General features: G+C 38.2%; 1 protein-coding gene and 1 non-coding gene across 3 annotated transcripts in view; one reads left to right on the forward strand and one right to left on the reverse strand.

Annotated features, from left to right (window-relative positions):
* Nucleotides 1-18,876, forward strand: part of ANKRD12 (ankyrin repeat domain 12) — a 98,224-nt gene that overhangs the window by 30,512 nt on the left and 48,836 nt on the right. For both annotated transcript variants that reach the window (XM_049769946.1, XM_049769947.1), the window contains 4 exons: nt 5,653-5,799; nt 8,364-8,564; nt 11,477-11,619; nt 13,841-13,988. In XM_049769946.1, the coding sequence (XP_049625903.1) occupies nt 5,653-5,799; nt 8,364-8,564; nt 11,477-11,619; nt 13,841-13,988 (639 nt within the window). The remainder of the gene's footprint in view (nt 1-5,652; nt 5,800-8,363; nt 8,565-11,476; nt 11,620-13,840; nt 13,989-18,876) is intronic.
* On the reverse strand, nt 4,384-4,495 carry LOC126004712 (U6 spliceosomal RNA). The gene has a single exon (XR_007493975.1). It is a non-coding gene; the product is annotated as a U6 spliceosomal RNA (small nuclear RNA).

An 18,876-nucleotide genomic window follows, 5' to 3' on the forward strand; every position in this document is an offset into this window, starting at 1 on the left:
CTGGCTTGGGGGGACCATATGGGACGCCGGGGGATCGAACCGCGGTCCTTCCTTGGCTAGCGCTTGCAAGGCAGACACCTTACCTCCAGCGCCACCTACCCGGCCCCTTTAATGACCATTTTTTTTTTTTTTTTTTTTTTTTTTTTTTTTGGTTTTTGGGCCACACCCTGTGACGCTCAGGGGTTACTCCTGGCTATGCGCTCAGAAGTTGCTCCTGGCTTGGGGGACCATATGGGACACCGGGGGATCGAACCGCGGTCCGTCCTAGGTTAGCGCAGGCAAGGCAGGCACCTTACCTCCAGCGCCACAGCCCGGCCCCTTTAATGACCATTTTTATCACAAGTTTTTAAATGTAAATATTGTTTAGTTTTGGATATCTAATCTAATAGGTGTCTACCATTTTAACATTTGACGTTAACTATGGAAAAGCTGAAGTTAACCTGCTAAGTAAAAATGTAAAAGATGTAAACTAGTAAAAATGCAAAGTAAAAATACACTTTTTAAATTTATGGAGTTGGGAGAGGTTAATGCTGTACAAGTAATTATTCTTGATACTATCTTAAAAGCTATTGGTTCTGATCATTCAGTAGTACCTGTCTTTCAAATTTTGAGGGATGGAGACAGGGCATATTTATAATGAGTATTAAAATTAAAAAAAACCTGAATTTATTATGGAGTTAGACATACATTTCTAAAATGGAACTTATAAGTGCCTAGAAGAGCCTTATGTGTTGAATGATCAATGATATGAGTATCGTTTCCAGAAATTGAAATATAGGAGCATACACTGTGGGAGATTAATACAGATAAGTTAGAACCAGAGAGTGATAAAAATCTTTTTCCCTCTGAATTAAAATATACACATTCCGAAGTTGATTGATATAATGCTAATCTGTATTTGAATTACAGCTTTGTTCTATCCTTTCAGTAAGGACTGTTATGGGGAAATGTTTTAATTTTTATTATTTTTCAGAATTGATAGGTTTATAAAACAGTTCTTTATAAAAAACAGTTGTCTTCTGTTAAGATGTTGAGCTTTTTGTTTATTCTGATAAAACTTGAAAAGAAAGCATAGGTTTTCACTATAAGACTGAGACATCTTTTTAAAGATGCACTGAGCCTGTAATAATTTTATTTTTGACAAATTCACTTCTGATATTCTTCAGTCTTAAAAACTTCTTTGAAAATCTCTTGAGTGGCTTCCTGGATTTTTAAATCTGTAGGGCCTGTGTCAATATTCTTATCCTTTTTTTTTTTTTTTTTTTTTTTGGGAGCCACACCTGGTGACTCTCAGGTGTTCCTCCTGGTTCTGCGCTCAGAAATCGCACCTGGCTAGGGGGACCATGTGGGACGCCGGGGATCGAATCAGGTCCATCCTGGATCTGCCGCATGCAAGGCAAATGCCCTACTGCTGTGCTATTGCTCTGGCCCCCTTATCCTTCATTTTAAAATTCTGACTCATTTGCACAAGTAAATACATGTTTCATTTAGTAAAACTTTAAAAGTATCTGACTTTTTCAAATGCATAGATCATTTTTTACTTGCAGCAGATCAGAGAAAATAAATTTGTCATAAAATAAGTACCAAATAGTCTTGTTGAATGCTTTAAACTTGAAAAAGCAGTTTGGGCATTTTAATCTTAACCAAAATAATTTAAAAAATGATATATCATCTCTTAACGTTTTGTTTTGTTTTGCTTTGGGTCCACACCCAGCAGTGGTCATTCCTGGCAGTGCTCAGGGAACCAAATGGGACACAGGGATCGAACTCAGGACATCCACATGCAAGGCAAATGCCCTATCTGCTATGGTTTTGCTCCAGCCCCAAATCTAGCTTTCTTATTTCAGCTTCTGTTTACAACATACCTACTTTCTTTCTTTCCTCCCTCCCTTCTTTCCTCTTCACTTTGCTTCCTCTCTACCCTCTCACCTTCCTTCATTCCCTCCCTCATCCTGCAGTGCTCAGGAGTTACTCCTGGCTTTGCACTCAACTCCTGGGATTATATGGGATTGATTGAACCCCACTTAACTTCATATAAGACAAGAGTCATATTCACTGTACTGTCATTCTGGCTCCCATACCTACATTTTTATCTTTTGTAAGGCGCAAGTTTAGACAAATGAAGGGATTCAAAGGAAAAATAGCATTTATTTGGAATCTAGCAAATAATCTGACCTGAGTTTTTGCATAATACTTGAAATGCATCTCTTTTTTTTTTTTTGAGCTATCTTCCTAACCCAGTTTGTGTATTCTTTATCAAAATATAGTAATTGTACCTTGGAAGTATAGAATTTTAATTAGTTCACAAGCATCTAATTTTTTTCTAAAACAGCATTCATTACTTACACATTCTTTTGGTGGGGGAGGGGGGATGTGGGAGTTGGTCTACACCCAGCAGTGCTTGGGGATAACTCCTCACTCTGCAACTAGGAATCACTCTTGGCTTTGCTCAGGCAACCATTTAGGATGTTGGGGATTGAACCTGAGTATAATATAGCCTTTCAAAATACATTCTTTTTAAAAGCATTGTTTAAAATGAAATTAAAAAACAAAAAATTCAGTTGTATTTTTGCAGATGAGAAAAAGGAGAAATGTTGAAGGGAAAGCACTGCACTTTGGAGGCCATACCTAGTCATGCTTAGGAACTACTTGGTGCTCAAGTAGAAACCTGCAGTCGGAGTGATCAAACGCAGATCTCTTATATGTGCTATTATTGAGCTATTACTTCTCCAGCCCTGGAAAATTATTTTAGTAATAATCTTTTTCTTCAGTTACTGTTTTATATCTAACACTTTTATTTTTCTCTTTTTTACTTTACTTTATTTTTTAATTTTTGGCACACCTGGCCTTGAACTCAGAGATTACTTTTGGCAGACCTGGAGACCATATGGAATGGCAGGTATCGAACCTGGGACAGCAGAATACAAGGCAAATGCCCTCTCCACTGTGCTCCTGCCTTGCCTTTTCTATTTTCTATAAAATTTCACATGTAGATAACTTTAATTTTAGGCAAAAGTATATTTATTTTAAAATGTCAATCAGGCCGGAGAGATAGCACAGCGATAGAGCATTTGCCTTGTATGGGGCCAACCCAGGACGGACCTGGTTTGATTCCTGGCATCCTTATAGTCCCCTGAGCTTGCCAGGAGTGATTTCTGAGCACAGAGCCAGGAGTAACCCCTGAGCATTGCTAGGTGTGGCCCAAAAATCAATCAATTAATAAATAAACTGGAAAAAAATGTCAGTTGGAAAATATTCAAACAGTAACAACTGTATTTTCTTATTAATACTAAAGAACAAACATTTGAAAAGAATCTGTGTTCTTAAAAAAGTTGTTCTGAGGGCTGGAGAACTAGTACAGCAGGTAAGGTATTTGCCTTGCACACAGCATACCCTTGCATGGTTCACATGGTTCAATCTCTGGCATCGCGTATGGTCTCCTGAGCACTGCTAGGAGTGATTCCTGAGTGCAGAGCCAGAAGTTACCCCTGAGCATTGCCAGGTATGGCCCAAAAATAAAACAACAAAAATTTTCTAAAATGTGTGGGACCTTAGCAAATTTTGTGATAAATAAGATTAGATACTAGGCTAAAACAGGGTTTATGCTAAAATAGAGCTATTAATATAAATAGCTTAAATATTGAAAAACAATTTTGTTATGCAAATTGAATGTCATCGAGGGACTCTTCTGAGAACTTTAAAATTTTGATGCAATTTTGGGATAACAGTTTTAATATTAAGACTTCTGGGGCCGGCGAGGTGGCGCTAGAGGCAAGGTATCTGCCTTGCAAGCGCTAGCCAAGGAAAGGACTGTGGTTCGATCCCCCAGCATCCCATATGGTCCCCCCAAGCCAGGGGCAATTTCTGAGCTCTTAGCCAGGAGTAACCCCTGAGCGGGTGTGGCCCGAAAAACAAAACAAAAAAAGACTTCTGATTTTTCTGGCATCCAATCTAGTTTATCCTAATTAAATTATATACTGCAAGGATTATTCACTTTGATTCTTAAGAATCAGCATCCCATATGGTCCCCTGAACCTGCCAGGAGTGATGAAAATATTTTAGCAATACCCAAATTTTGTTAGTTTCTAGACATTTTTTGATTATTGAATGTTTTTCTCCTAGATTAATAATTTAGCTACTGACAGTGTTTGCCTAAAAGTAACCCACTCTATTAACAAGTGTTTCTTTTTCCTTATATTTTTGCTACATTTTACATTTGTTTCTAAAATTTTTCATTTTATTTTTATAAATCCTCTTTGCAGAGATTCAAATCTGGATCAGTAAGTCCCAGATCTTTTTTTTAAGGTTTCACAATAAATAGATACCTAGACAATTGATATCCTCTGCTTTGATTTACACATGGCCACTTGAATTAATCAGAAAAAAAATATTTTTTTGAATGCTTCACGAATTTGCGTGTCATCCTTGCTCAAGGGTCATGCTAATCTTCTCTGTATCGTTCCAGTTTTAGTATATGTGCTGCCAGAGTGAACACTAATCAGAAAATTTTAAGGAGAGATGAGGCACCTGTTTCTCTTTGGCCTCTGGAAATCAGTTCCATCCAAGTTTCCTGTCATTACACGAGGAATTCTGATTCATTTGCCAGAGGGTTTATCCTATAGCTAATTGGAGAGCTGCCCTTATAATAGATAAATCATCCTTTGAAAAGCCCTTAAAGTGGGGACATGGAGCAATAGGACAATGGGTAGGGTGTTTGCCTTGCACGTGGCTGACCCATGTTCAATCCCCCACATCCCTTAGGGTCCCCTGAACCTGCCAGAAGTGATTTCTAAGCATAGATCCTGGAGTAGTAACCCCTGAGCACTGCTGGGTATCGCCCCAAAACCAAAACAATTAAAAAACCCTTAACCATTTTTTTGTAGGAACTACCATCACTAGACTACAATCTCACTATCCTTACCTCTTCCACATAGAATCTCTAATAAGCTCATTTATAAAGTTGATTATATTATTCAGTTTTAGCTATACTGTGACAAGCAATTTGAGTTTTTCTTTCAATAATTGCTATGTGATAAGGTCTTAAGTACTTAGCCTTTAGAAGATTCTACAAATTATTAGTGGAATTGAGGAAGTGACTTGAACATTTCCACAGACAGCGCTATTTAAGAGAATTATTAACAACATATTTATATATGGCATAATTATAGTAATGAAAGAAGTTTCAATGCTTTAATACCAGAACTGCCTGAAATATTATTAAAGAATGGGGCCAGAGATTCAGTACAGCAGGTAAGGTGTTTGCCTTGCATGTAGTCTACCCAGGTTTAAATTGCAGCACCACATAGAATCCTCTGAGTACTGGCAAGAATAAGTCCTGGGCCCAGCCAGGTGACAAACACATATACACATACCATACCACACCACCACACCCCCCCAAAAAAAAACAAAGAAATAATACCATTGAAGTTAAATTTCTAGTAGGACAAATACCGGTACATTAAATGTTATTTTCTGAAGACAGTAAGGAAGATTTTTTTTTCACATCATTAGGGAAAAATTCTTTCTATATTGCCATAAAATTCAGTGCTCTTTTGTTTACATATTCACATATCATACATGTATAAATTTTTTTATTTTTTGTTTTGTTTTAGAGTATTTGTATTTGTTTCAAATATTTGTTAATAATTTCAGAGAAAGAAGGTCCAGAAAAGAAGAAGACAAAAAAGGAAACTGGAAGTAAGAAGTCCACACCAGTTAGTATTCTTTTTGGTTATCCATTGTCAGAGAGAAAGCAGATGGCACTTCTTATGCAGATGACAGCAAGAGATAATAGTCCAGGTATAACCTAATTGAGTTTGCATATGTTCTCTAACCTCAGATCATTGTAATGTTGATTTAATAATCATTTTGGCTCATTTATTTCCTTTTTAATTAAATCAGAATTCCCCCAATCTCCCCCCCCCCCCCATTTGAGTCAGGAATTACTCCTGGCAGGGCAAAGGGGAAAACCATATGGGATGCTGAGATTTGAACCAGGTTTGGCCTCATGCAAGGCAAGCACCCTACCCCTTGTATTGTTACTTCAGCCCTAAATCAGAATTTCTTTAAAAGTTCATAATTTCATACTTGCATGGCAATTTTCTATCTATATTCTTTACCAGATAAAATAAAAGCAGGAATTTTTGTTTTTGGATTTGAGGCATCACAGGGTAGTACTCCATAGTTACTTCTACCTCAACACTTGGGGTTCATCACCAGCTGTACTCAAGAGACTATGTGATACCAGGAATTCAACCTTCGCCTTTACATGAAAGCATGTGTTCTTTGAACTATCACTTTGACCCTGGAACAAGAATCTTTATACTAAGTGGTCATTCAGAAAATATATGTGAATTAAAATGAGTAATTTAGAAATTAGTCAACTTGAGATGTCTTACTGCTCCAGCCTAGGATCCTTGCATGGTTTTTTTGTTATGTTTAGGGCTTACTCCTGATTCTTCATACAGGAACCACTTTTTTTTTTTTTTGGTTTTTGGGCCACACCCATTTAATGCTCAGGGGCTACTCCTGGCTATACGCTTAGAAGTTGCTCCTGGCTTGGGGGGACCATATGGGACGCCGGGGGATCGAACCTCGGTCCATCCTACGCTAGCGCTTGCTAGCGCTTGCAAGGCAGACACCTTACCTCTAGCGCACCTTCCCGGCCCCACAGGAACCACTTTTTAACAGTGTTCTGGGGACCTGATATGGTTTAATTTGGTGTTAGAGAGCTTCAACAGGTTGAGCATATGCTTTTCATACAGGTGGACCAGATTCAATCCTCAGCACCACAAGATTCCCAGAGCAGTATGCCTAGAGCACTACTGCACTGCCAGATTCTATCTCAAACAAACAAAATATTATATAAAATAGTTAATATTATGAGGCCGGAGTGGTGGCGCAAGCATAAAGCATTTGCCTTGTGCACGCTAACCTAGGACAGACCGCCATTCAATCCCCAGCATCCCATATGGTCCCCCAAGACAGGAGCAATTTCTGAGCACATAGCCAGGCGTAACCCCTGAGCGACCCCAGTTGTGGCCCAAAAACTTAAAAAAAAAGTTAATATTAAAAAATAGTTATGGGGGCTAGAGAAATAGGATAGTGCGTAGGCTGCTTGCCTTCTATTGTGCCAATCTTGATTCACTTGGTTTCCATCATCCCCTCTTCTAAGGACCAGCAGGAGTAATTCCTGAGTATGAGCCATTGTTAGCCCCCCCTCCCAACAGTTATTAACACTACATACGTTTTGAAATATTTACCTTTGTGAAATCAGTTGTGTTTTTGTGTGTGAGTGTGCGTGCGTGCATTAATAGGAAAGAAACTAAAATTTTAATCTGTTTCCCAGTAGTTCTAAAATAAGAAATTTGGTTATCATACAGGGTAACATTTTTTTTTTATTTAAATTGGAAATTTTTTTTCCCCAAAGCATGACAGCTTTGAGTGTGGCCCTGGAGACTCCAACGCACTAAACAATTAATAGATCCCCTAGCTGTCTTTTTATCACTGGGAGTCACCCCTTAGACTCTGGAGCACCACTGGAGATGCCCCCTACATAAAATATATTATTTTTAAAGTATACTGAAATTTAGAAAGGCAAAGGATATGGGGGTCTGTATCCTTGGTAGAGCATGTGTAAGGCTATTGATTGAGCCCTCTGTACCATATTTAAAAATTTGTTCATTACCTTTATTATTTTAGACTTAATATCAGACTAAAACTTCAGTACTTTCACGAGATGTGAACTCTGTAGTCTTCAGTGTATTTCTTTTAGTTCTTATAATACCACACCATGAAAAATAGTTTATTTAAATTATTTACTGAGGAAATTCTTTAAGGGTGTGAACTTAATCATAACAATTAAAACCAGTTGTTTGTTTGTGTATTTTTGGACCACACCCTGGCTGTGTTCTCGGGTCATTCCTGGCAGTTCTCGAGAAACCATATGGGATGCAGGAAATTGAACCCAAGTTGGCCGGTTGTGTGGCAAATGCCCTACTGACTGTGCTATTGATCTGACCCTGAGCCAATTTTTTTAATTGACACAAACATAATTTTCTAAAATTGGCCATTAAAATTAAATATTGAATTATCTATGAAATATTTTGGGTTAGATTAACTGTATCTAAATCAGGTTTCAGATAGGATAAGAAGATATTTCTTCTTCTTCTTCTTTTTTTTTTTTTGGTTTTTGGGCCACACCCAGTGATGCCAGGATCGAACCAAGGTGTGACTTGGGTCAGCCGTGTGAAAGGCAAACGTCGCTCCAGCCCCATGAAGATATTTCTTTTTGCAGGAAATAGGCACATTACTTTTAAAAATCATTCAATAAATGTTAATCAAGTCTAATATCTTTCTTACAGAATCTACTCCAAATCATCCATCATCACAAACATCAGCCCAAAAGAAAACTCCCAGTTCTTCATCTCGACAAAAAGATAAAGTTAACAAAAGAAACGAACGTGGTGAAACTCCTTTACACATGGCAGCTATTCGTGGAGATGTGAAACAAGTCAAAGAATTAATAAGTTTAGGGGCAAATGTGAATGTCAAAGATTTTGCAGGTAAGTTAATAATTGAGGACATACTGAGAACTAAAGTTATAATTTTCCTCTAAACAAATTATTTTTAGTATGCATTCTGTATTCTTGTGGGGAGCAGAGGTGAGGGCTGCCCACACCTTTTGTACTCAAGCTTTCTCCTGACTCTGTGGTGCTTCATTGGTACCTAATAACATTGGCCTCATCAATACAGAAGTCTGACCTCCATCCTCTGTATTATCTTTGTAGCACATTTTCTAAGAAACAGTTCTAAAAATGTATTTATTAAAACCTCTTTGGTAGGGAGCCAGAATGATTGCGCAAGAGGTAAGGTGTCTACCTTGCGTGTGCTAGCCTAGGACAGACCACGGTTCAATCCCGCGGCATCCTAGATGGTCCCCCATGCCAGGAGTGATTTCTGAGCGCATAGCTTAGAGTAACCCCAGAGCATCACCGGGGATGGCCCAAGAAAAAAAAAAAAAAGCCCTCTTTGGTAGTGTGGACTTACCTGTCAATAAATATTCAGTTTTAAAATAGTAAACCAGGGGCTAGAGAAGTGGCGCAGCAGTAAGATGTTTGCCTTGCACACAGCTGACGTAAGGAGGACTTTGGTTCAATCCCTGGTGTCACATATGGTCCCCAAACCAGGGGCAAATTTGGGTGTGGCCCAAAAACCAAATAAATAAAAATAAAATAGTAAATCAGTTTTTAGTTGACATATTACTTTATAATTCTTGATTCTGTTCTAGGTAAATTTGAATTATATAACATTTTCAAAGTAGTTAATTCATACATCTTTCAGAAAAAAGAAAATTTATTGACTTGAACATACGATCTGTAGAAAGTAATAGTGGTGTTTCTTTTTATTTACTCAAATATATCAGTGCATTCTTAATGTAAATAATATAGACAACGAAAGTATACAGTGGACAACATAGAAAACCCTTTTTATTTCATGTACTACCCTTCTTTCCTCCTTTAGTTTCATTCCCATAGAACTATTGTTGATAATTTTGAGGCTACTTTTTCTGTGCATTTCAATTAAATACATAAGTATACACATATTCATAAATAAACTTTATGAGAATGCCTATTTCACCTATCCAGCTATATCAGTCTATACATTTTTGTCCCTCTATTTTACTATATTGAGTTTTATTACTGTTTTACCTTTACCATTAGCCATATCAAAATATACCCTAGAATTTCTCTTAGAGCTATAAAGGGAAAAAGCAGTTAGCATACAGAACCCATCTTACAACCAACATGCCCAGAGCCTGTCTTTTGACAGAACGCTTCATGGGTGGGACATCCTGTATCTCTTAGGCAAATGGAATTTTTCTGATTTCCCCAATATTTGATATGCCTAAAAAAAAAGAGGCCAGATCTAAATATTCAAGCCAAAGTCAAAGACAACAGAATCAAGAGACCCAAACTATAACAAGCTAAACACAAAATGGACCTATTACACTAGTAGTCCAGGAGGCTAGGAGTGAAGGTTTGGGATGCATGTGGGGAACTATGGTGGTGGAGGTCAACACTGATTTGAGGAGTGGCCCTAATTCACTGTCACTAGTAACTGAACTACAACTGTGAAGGACTTGTAATTCACATTGTTCTTAATGAAAAAAAAAATAATTTTAATTTAAAAAATTTTTTGCTGCAGTATTTTTTTTCCCTGTGGTATATTTTTCACCCAAACAGCACTCAGGTGGCCTAAGGATCACACTTTCAGCAATACAGTAACTGACTTGACTGTTAAATGCTTTGATCTGCAATATACTTCTTGGGCTCAAGTTTGTAAAGCATTCACTCCAGTGTTTTGATCTCTCTCCTGACCCTGGAATTTATTTTTTAGAATGAGACCTAATATGTACAGAACCCATTCTACATGGAAACTTTAATGTCTATCACAAGCTTAAAAAGTATTTTCTGGGGATGGAGCAATAACACAGCCGCTGGACATTGACCTTGCATGCAGCCCACCTGGGACGGACCCAGGTTTAGTTGCTGGTATCCCATATGGTCCCCCAAGGCTGCCAGCTGCTGAGTGCCACTGGGTGTGGACCAAAAAAAATAAAAGTAGTATTTTTCTTATATAGTTAAATACAGATTTTCATCATAAAAGCTTGCCACAGCATTATTTTTAAAACTCAGAAATTAAAAATATACTTAACACTCAGTAATTTCTTTAAATAAAGGTATATTCATTCCTGAGCTCAGAGCCAGGAGTAAACCCTAAGCTTACTCCTGGTTTTTTGCTCAAGAATCACTCCTAGCAATGTTCAGTGAAGCATATGGAACTGCCAAGGACCAAACCATACTGGCCATGTGCAAGGTAAATACCCTCCCTGTACTATCTCTTTGGCCACAATAAATGTTCAATATTTTTTGTCAAATAGTTGTTTTCATTAGAAATAATCCTCAGAGACAATTAGAGGAGAGCTGGAACACCAGCTCACTCCATGAAGCTCACCACAAGAGTGGTGAGCACAGTTATAGAAATAACTACACTGAGAACTACCATAATCAAGTGAATGAATGAGGGAACTGGAAAGCCTGTCTGGAGTACAGGTGGGGGTGGGGTGGGATGGAGGGAGATTTGGGACTTTGGTGGCGGGAATGTTGCACTGGTGAAGAGGGGTGATCTTTATAGGACTGAAACCTTATCACAATCATTTATGTAATCAAGATATCCAAATAAAGAGAAAAAAAAAAAAAGAAATAATACCATGATTGATCCTTTCTATAAAATTGATAATGTTCGTAGATGTCTTTGTCAGTGCATCTTTATTCTGTCCAATAGACATTCAGAGTTGATATGTCACAGTTATGTTTATTAAAAGTATATAAATTGAATTAGTGCAAATGAAATTCTTTTTAATATTCTCATATTGGGTTGAATTGAAACCCCTCTGTTAATATTTTTACACTAGGTTGGACACCACTGCATGAAGCTTGTAACGCTGGATATTATGATGTTGCTAAAATATTGATATCAGCTGGAGCAGATGTTAACACACAGGGATTAGATGATGACACTCCACTTCATGATTCTGCAAGTAGTGGACACAGAGATGTAAGTATTAGCAAAATCTATAATATGCACTATTAAAATATAAAGTCAAGCCAGCATAATTTAGCTCATTAATATTTGGTTTTTTGTTTGGGGGCCACACTCAGCAATGTTCAGGGGTTACCCCTGACTCTACACTCAGAACTTAATTCTTAGCACAAGGGACCATATGGAATGTCAGGGATTGAACTGTATCGACCTCATACAAGGCAAATATCCTATGCATTATGTTATTGCCCCAGTGCTTAGCTCACTTCTTGGTCCATATACATATGTGTGATTTTTTTTTTTATCAGTTGTTGTATTATCCTATCTATATTTTCTTTTTGCTTTCAAATTGCTAATTCCTGTAAAAATTATAATTAACATTATCTCATAAATCTGATTTATTATTTGAGTATATAGTTTGAAAAGATTGAAAAAATGTTTTATAGTTTAGGGAACATAGTTGCAATGTTAATGTTTGTAGTATTTATGTACGTATACTGCAGTCTACCACCATCAAAGAATACCCTTCACCAATATTTTTATGCCACTTCTAGTCCACCTCTTAATTCACCAATACCATCGTAGTGCACATTAGCCTTATGCCCACCTCTTCATTCTCCCCTAACTTTTCCCCATTGCTACCACTATTTCCATTTCTTCTTCCATTTTACTCCTCCTTTTTCCTCTTCTGTATTTGCCTGTTATCAGTCTTTTAACAAGTATTTTGAAGATCGGAAGTGATCTCATCTGGTAGTGTTTGCCTTGCACGTGGCTGACCCCAGTTTGATCCCCGGCATCCCATATGGTCCCTTGAGCCTGCCAGGAGTAATTAATTTCCAAGTGCAGAGCCAAGAGTAACCCGAGTGCTGCTAGGTATGGTCCCCAAACCAAAAATAAAATACAAGTATTTTGAATTAATCTAAAAGCACGGGGCCAGAAAGATAGCATGGAGGTAAGGTGTTTGCCTTTCATGCAGAAGGTCATCGGTTAGAATCCCGGCGTCCCATCTGGTCCCCCTTGCCTGCCAGGAGCAATTTTGAGCATGGAGCCTGGAGTAACCCCTGAGCACTGCCGGGTATGACCCAAAAACCACAAACAAAAAAAATATCTAAAAGCTATCTTTAGAATGGAAATCAAGCCAAATTTACAAGCTCCTGATTTAGAAAATTCAAACCAAAACCATTTTAAGAGAGAAGAGAGAATTCCAGAAAAACTAATATTAAGAAATAATATTAATAAACATTAAATAATACTTTATTAGATAATGTTGTGGGGTTTTTTGGTGTTTTGGGCCGCACCCAGTGACAGTGAGGGATTATTCTTGGCTATGCACTCAGAAATCACTCCTGGCTTGGGGGACCATATGAGACAACAGGGGATTGAACCACTGTCCATCCTAGGCTAACGCCAGCAAGACAAGCACCTTACCACTCTGCGCCACCACTCTGGCCCCTTTATTAGATAATGTTAATAAAACTAATATTAAGAAATAGATAATACTTGTTGGTTCTGGAAATTCTGTTAAGATAAGAATGAGAACAGGGGAGGGGCGGAGAGATACGGAGGTAAGGTGTTTTTGTCTTGCATGCAGAAGAACCTGGTCCCCCAAGCCTGCCAGGAGCATTTCTGAGCATAGAGCCAGGAGTAACCCCTGAGCGCTGCCGGTGTGACTAAAAAAAAAAAAAAAAAAAAAAAAAAAAGAATGAGAGCAGGATTAAATTAGTTTTTCAGTGAAGTGCAACATTTTATTTCAAGGAATTTACTCTGCAGGTAGATTTAAAAAAATGTTCAAAATAAACCATGGGCTTCTTCAGTGTGTACTGCAGTGTGTACTCCAGTATACTGTCCTCACATAATGTTTTATGTTTTGTGTTGGGGCCACACCCAGTGATGCTCAGAGGTTACTCCTGCCTATGTGCTCAGGGTTACTCCTGGCTATGTGCTCAGGAACCGATCCTGGCTTGGGGGACCACATGGGACACCGGGATTCAAACCAAAGTCTGTTCTGGATCAGCTGCATGCAAGGCAAACAAACGCCCTACCACCGCACTATAGCAATGTGACATTTCTTTAGGTCATCGGGTCACCAGGTGAGGAGGGTGGCAATGAAACTTGAAGAGAGTATTTTTTCAAATAGAAACTGAAGAATGGAAACAGATCAGATGAGGCATATTGTGTATATTTTCAGTAGAATGAAATGATGTACTCTGAATCTTTCTACTGTTTCATGTTACAGATAGTGAAATTGTTACTTCGTCATGGTGGAAATCCATTTCAAGCTAATAAACATGGGGAGCGACCAGTGGATGTAGCAGAAACAGAGGAGCTGGAGTTGCTGCTAAAAAGAGAAGTTCCTTTATCTGATGATGATGAAAGTTACACAGGTTTGTTTCAGATAATGTGATTTGAAGCTGAATGACACATTTCTACATAAATCTAAAATTAGAATCATTCTACCTAGCTATTAAAGAAAAATGGTATTAACCTTAGGTATTCATTCACTGTATATTCTCAGCGAAAATGAAGTTGAAATGCTATAGTTCTATTTCTGTAGTTTTCCCCTTCACAAATTGCTGATACTACATTAAAATCTATAGCAGAACTTTTCTTTACTAATAGCTACCACCAGTGCTATTCTACCTTCATTTTATTCTTTTATTAATTACAGAACTGTTAACCATTGGTTTTGTCTATTCTGGAATTAATGAATCATCTTCATTGCACTTATATTTTCGAATTGTGGTTATTATGAGGCAAAGAATTTTACAATTTTACATATTTTAGAAAAATTTGCACATTAAAAATTGACAAATGTTATTGAAGAAAATCTACAAAGATTGTGTTAAATATGTTTTAGCAAAAATCAGAGAAAAAGGAATGAAATAAGATATAACTGACTGTATACATGCAAACCTAAAGACTTACTCCAACAATTAGTCTTATTTTTATTAATCTGTATGTAAGTGAATATATTACATATTTAATCTCAGCCATTCCAGAAAGCTGCAGGACATCTGGGTTTTTTGTTTTGTTTTTCGGTCACACCCGGTGACGCTTAGGGATTACTCCTAGCTATGTGCTCAGAAATCGCTCGTGTTTTGGGGGACCATATGGGATGCCAGGGTATCAAACCACCGTCTGTCCTAGGCTAGCACATGCAAGGCAGAAGCCTTACCACTTGCGCCACCACTCTGGCCCCAAAAATCTGGTTTTAAAGCAGAAACATCTACTTCTTACTTTTGTATAAGAAGGGAAAGTTTAAAATACTAGTTTTTAAATGCTGAATTAAACAAATTTTAGGGATAAAGAATAACAATAAATGTATAGTAAATAGTTTTTTTTTGGGGGGGGCCCACACCCGGCGGTGCTCAGGGTTTACTCCTGGTTGTCTGCTCAGAAATAGCTCCTGGCAGGCACGGGGGACCATATGGGACACCGGGATTCGAACCAACCACCTTTGGTCCTGGATCGGCTGCTTGCAAGGCAAACGCCACTGTGCTATCTCTCCGGGCCCAGTAAATAGTTTTTAAATATAAAAGATTCTATGGTAACTATTTTTACATGATAGTTGAAAAAAATAGCAGTTGTGGGGAGGTTTTTCTTTTCATCCTTTTGATCTGCACCAAAAATTAGGCCCCAGAGGATGATATGGAATGCCAAGCATTAAATCCAGATCTGTGGCATGCAAAGCATATGACTTATCCACTGTATTATTACTCCAGCCCCACCACCGCAGCAGTACCTCATAAAATCTTCACACCAGCCCATTAGGGAAGAAATCTACAAGTCACTTGCTGCTTTGGTAGAAATGGTGATTCTTGGAAACACTTCATGGAAAAGGAAAACTTTGCCTAGTTCACAGAAATGCTGTCCAGACTAATTCCCTACTGGCCCAGGAAACCTTACAGAAATTGATGTGCTTGCTCTGCATGTAGTTGGCCCTGATTGGATCAACCACTAGGAGTTGCTTACACTAGGAGTTGCTTCAAAGTATTGCAAGGTCTAACCCAAGAGCCCCCAATATACAAATAAATAAACTATCTGACTTTTTTTTTGTTTTTTTGTTTTTGGGCCACACCCGGCATTGCTCAGGGGTTACTCCTGGCTGTCTGCTCAGAAATAGCTCCTGGCAGGCACGGGGGACCATATGGGAAGGACACCGGGATTCGAACCAACCACCTTTGGTTCTGGATCAGCTGCTTGCAAGGCAAACGCCTCTGTGCTATCTCTCCGGGCCCAACTATCTGACTTATTTAAAAAAAAAAAAAAAAAAAAAGCAGTTGTAGATTCTTGGGGAAGACCTAAGAAGATTGTTCAAAGACTGTCGTACGACTCTTATGTAGGAGCCCTTGGTTCAGTCACAGGTACTGCTGAGAGTGTTATCTAAGCACCACATCTGGAGAAGTACCTTAGCATCATTGGGTAGAAAACAAAGGGAAAAATAATGGTGTTTTTTTTTTTAATAATGGCATGAATTACAGTATTAATATAAAGTCAAGAAGAATTAAAAGCAGATAGATAGCATGTTAAAGAGGCCATTCTCTGATCATAAATGGCATAAGTAAAATATTCTTTTGTTTTCTTAATCTTTGGGGAATGCTCAAAAATTATTAGAAATATAAAGCAAATCACATATGCAGTTGCATGTCTGTACTTGGCCAGCTCCATAGACCCAAGCAATGAAAAATTATGAATACATCGGCCAGGCAGCTGAAAGCTGTTAATCTCAGGAGGAAAAGACAGGCCAAGTTCCTGCTCTGCCAAAGTCATGTGTGCTGCACCCATCACCTACAATCATTACTTTGCCGTTGGCTTTTCTTCACGAACACTCTTCGATGGATGGCTCTCTCTAGAGACACCAATCTGACCAAAACTCCAGGTGTGTGGTATTTGTGCTAATATCACAGGACATTTCTTTGGAGTATAGCACCCACTACCCTGCTCCACCTTCTTGTACTTCAGTAGGCCTGGCAGTCTAAAACATACCTCACAAAAACCACAGTATCAGCAGTAGTGTTTGGATTTCCTGAATAGCTTCATTTTTGTTTAATATTGTTGTCTCAGGAACATACCAATTTAGACACCAATGTGTATCTGAAGCCACCTAATGTTCAGAAACAAATGAAGTAACAGAATGGTCAAATAGCAACAAAAGCTTACAAAACCTCTGACAATAATTTATTGACCTTATTGGAGATAAAATAATTTCCATAAATTTCTTGTGGCTGTACTCTTTATTTCTTCCCGTTCTTTTCTGTTTTAATAATTTCTCTCCCACTTACCTGGAAACAAATGTATTATGATCAACTATGTCAGCTATGTAGTACTTGCAATTTAAATAAAGTAAATTAAGTAGTAATAATAAAAATAAATAAAAAGCAGAAAATATATTACAAGAGATTTTAAGAGGTTAAGCTCTTACCTTGCATTAAACCAACCCTGGTTTGATTTCTCTTCAGCACACATTGCTGGGTATGGCCCCAGAACTGTAATGAAGAATACATAGGGAAAATGGAAAGAAACAACATTATAAAGCTGGAGAGATAGCACAGCAGTAGGATGTTTGCTTTGCAAGCAGGTGATCCAGGATGGACGGTGGTTTGAACCCTGACATCCCATATGGTCCCTGTGGCCTCCAAGCACTAATGCCTTAGCCAGACTCAAGTAACATTAGGCTGGGACCACCACTCTACTAGTAAAAAAAAAGTATAATTAAAATGCGCAATATGTTTTGGAATCGGAGCAACAGCACAGCAGGTAAAGCATTTACCTTGCACAATCTAGGACAAACTCAGGTTCAATCCCTGGCATCCCATAAGTCGTCCCCCCCCAGACTGCCAAGAGGGATTTCTGAGTGTAGAGCCAGGAATAACCCCTGAGCACTGCTGGGTGTGACCCAAAAAACAAAAAAAAACAAAAAAAATTAAAAAAAATTTTATTAAAGAATTAGAAAACAAAATAGATTTCAGTGTGGCTCTGGTGAAAGGTTTTGAGGGGTGTGTAGGAGATAACTAAGGGCCTCTAGCCTTACAAAATAAGAGATTTAAATTGAGTTGATACAGTACTAGGGATATAGCTTAGTGATAGAGTACTTGACATGGATTTATGAGAACCTATGGAGAGATGATAGATGAGTTAAGGCATTTGCCTTGATTACAGGCCTATACTGGTGGTACATAGGGATCCCCAAAGCACAGCCACATATAAACCTTAGCCCTACTGGCCATGGCCCAAATACTTTTTTCCCACTCTCCTCTAAAATAATTGCAAGAGCTTCTTTCTTCAGGAAGCAGCCCTGTATACACCAACAAACATAATCTCTCCAGGACCCAAACCAGTCATATTTCCCCACCCAACCAATATGGGGGCTGATTCCTGCTGTGTGATTGGGCACCAGAGCCATTAGAAAGGACTGCTGCCCTGCTCCCTGCCTGGTTTTTGGGTGGAGCCAGAGGAGCGCTGCAGCTCTGCTTTGCTCCATGGCCACATACATCTTTTAACCCCTGAACCCCACCTCAGCACATAGTAAAAACCACACTACAAGCGTCACAATGGGGAAACAATGCAGGACAATCCCACATATAGAGAATGAAGATGGTTGCTCTGATGACCCAAAAAGTACCAAGCAGCTAGGTATCCTTTCAAATAAGGTGTTTAGAGAAAAATTACAGAGGATGTTTATGGAGCTCAAATGAAGTATAGGTAGACTTGAATGGAACACAAATAAGAATCAAGAGGATATGAAGATTGAAATTAGAAAACTTTATACTGAAATAACAGGTCAGGAAAACTTGGTTTATGAATTGAAAACCTCAATGGAAAGCCTCTGCACTGGAGTAATGCTGGCCACAAATGGTCATTGAGCTAGAGGATGAGATGCAGAACAACTATACAGCAGAAAATATTGGAAGAGAACCTTAAAGTAAATGATTTATAGTTTAAACTACTCAAAGATTCTGACAGATGAAAATGGAAGTCTTTGATAAACTTAACAGAAACAATATAGGAATCATTGAAGTCCCAGAAACCCAGGAAGAGAATAAGAAGAGTAAGAAGAATAAGGCAAAGAAGAGTAAGGAGGATAGTCAGAAGAAGGCGAAGAAGAAAAAGAAGAGAAAGAAGCTAAGGATGTGGTTCAATTTGTATAGTAGATGACCTATATATCTCAATGCCTAATGATCCCAAATGATCTCATGTTCATGCTCTATTATTCCCACAATGAATTCATGTATATGAATTCATATGTATGTATAAAAATATGTGATATACATA

Source organism: Suncus etruscus, chromosome 3 (genome assembly GCF_024139225.1).
Source record: "Suncus etruscus isolate mSunEtr1 chromosome 3, mSunEtr1.pri.cur, whole genome shotgun sequence".
In the NCBI taxonomy this organism is placed as follows: domain Eukaryota; kingdom Metazoa; phylum Chordata; class Mammalia; order Eulipotyphla; family Soricidae; genus Suncus; species Suncus etruscus.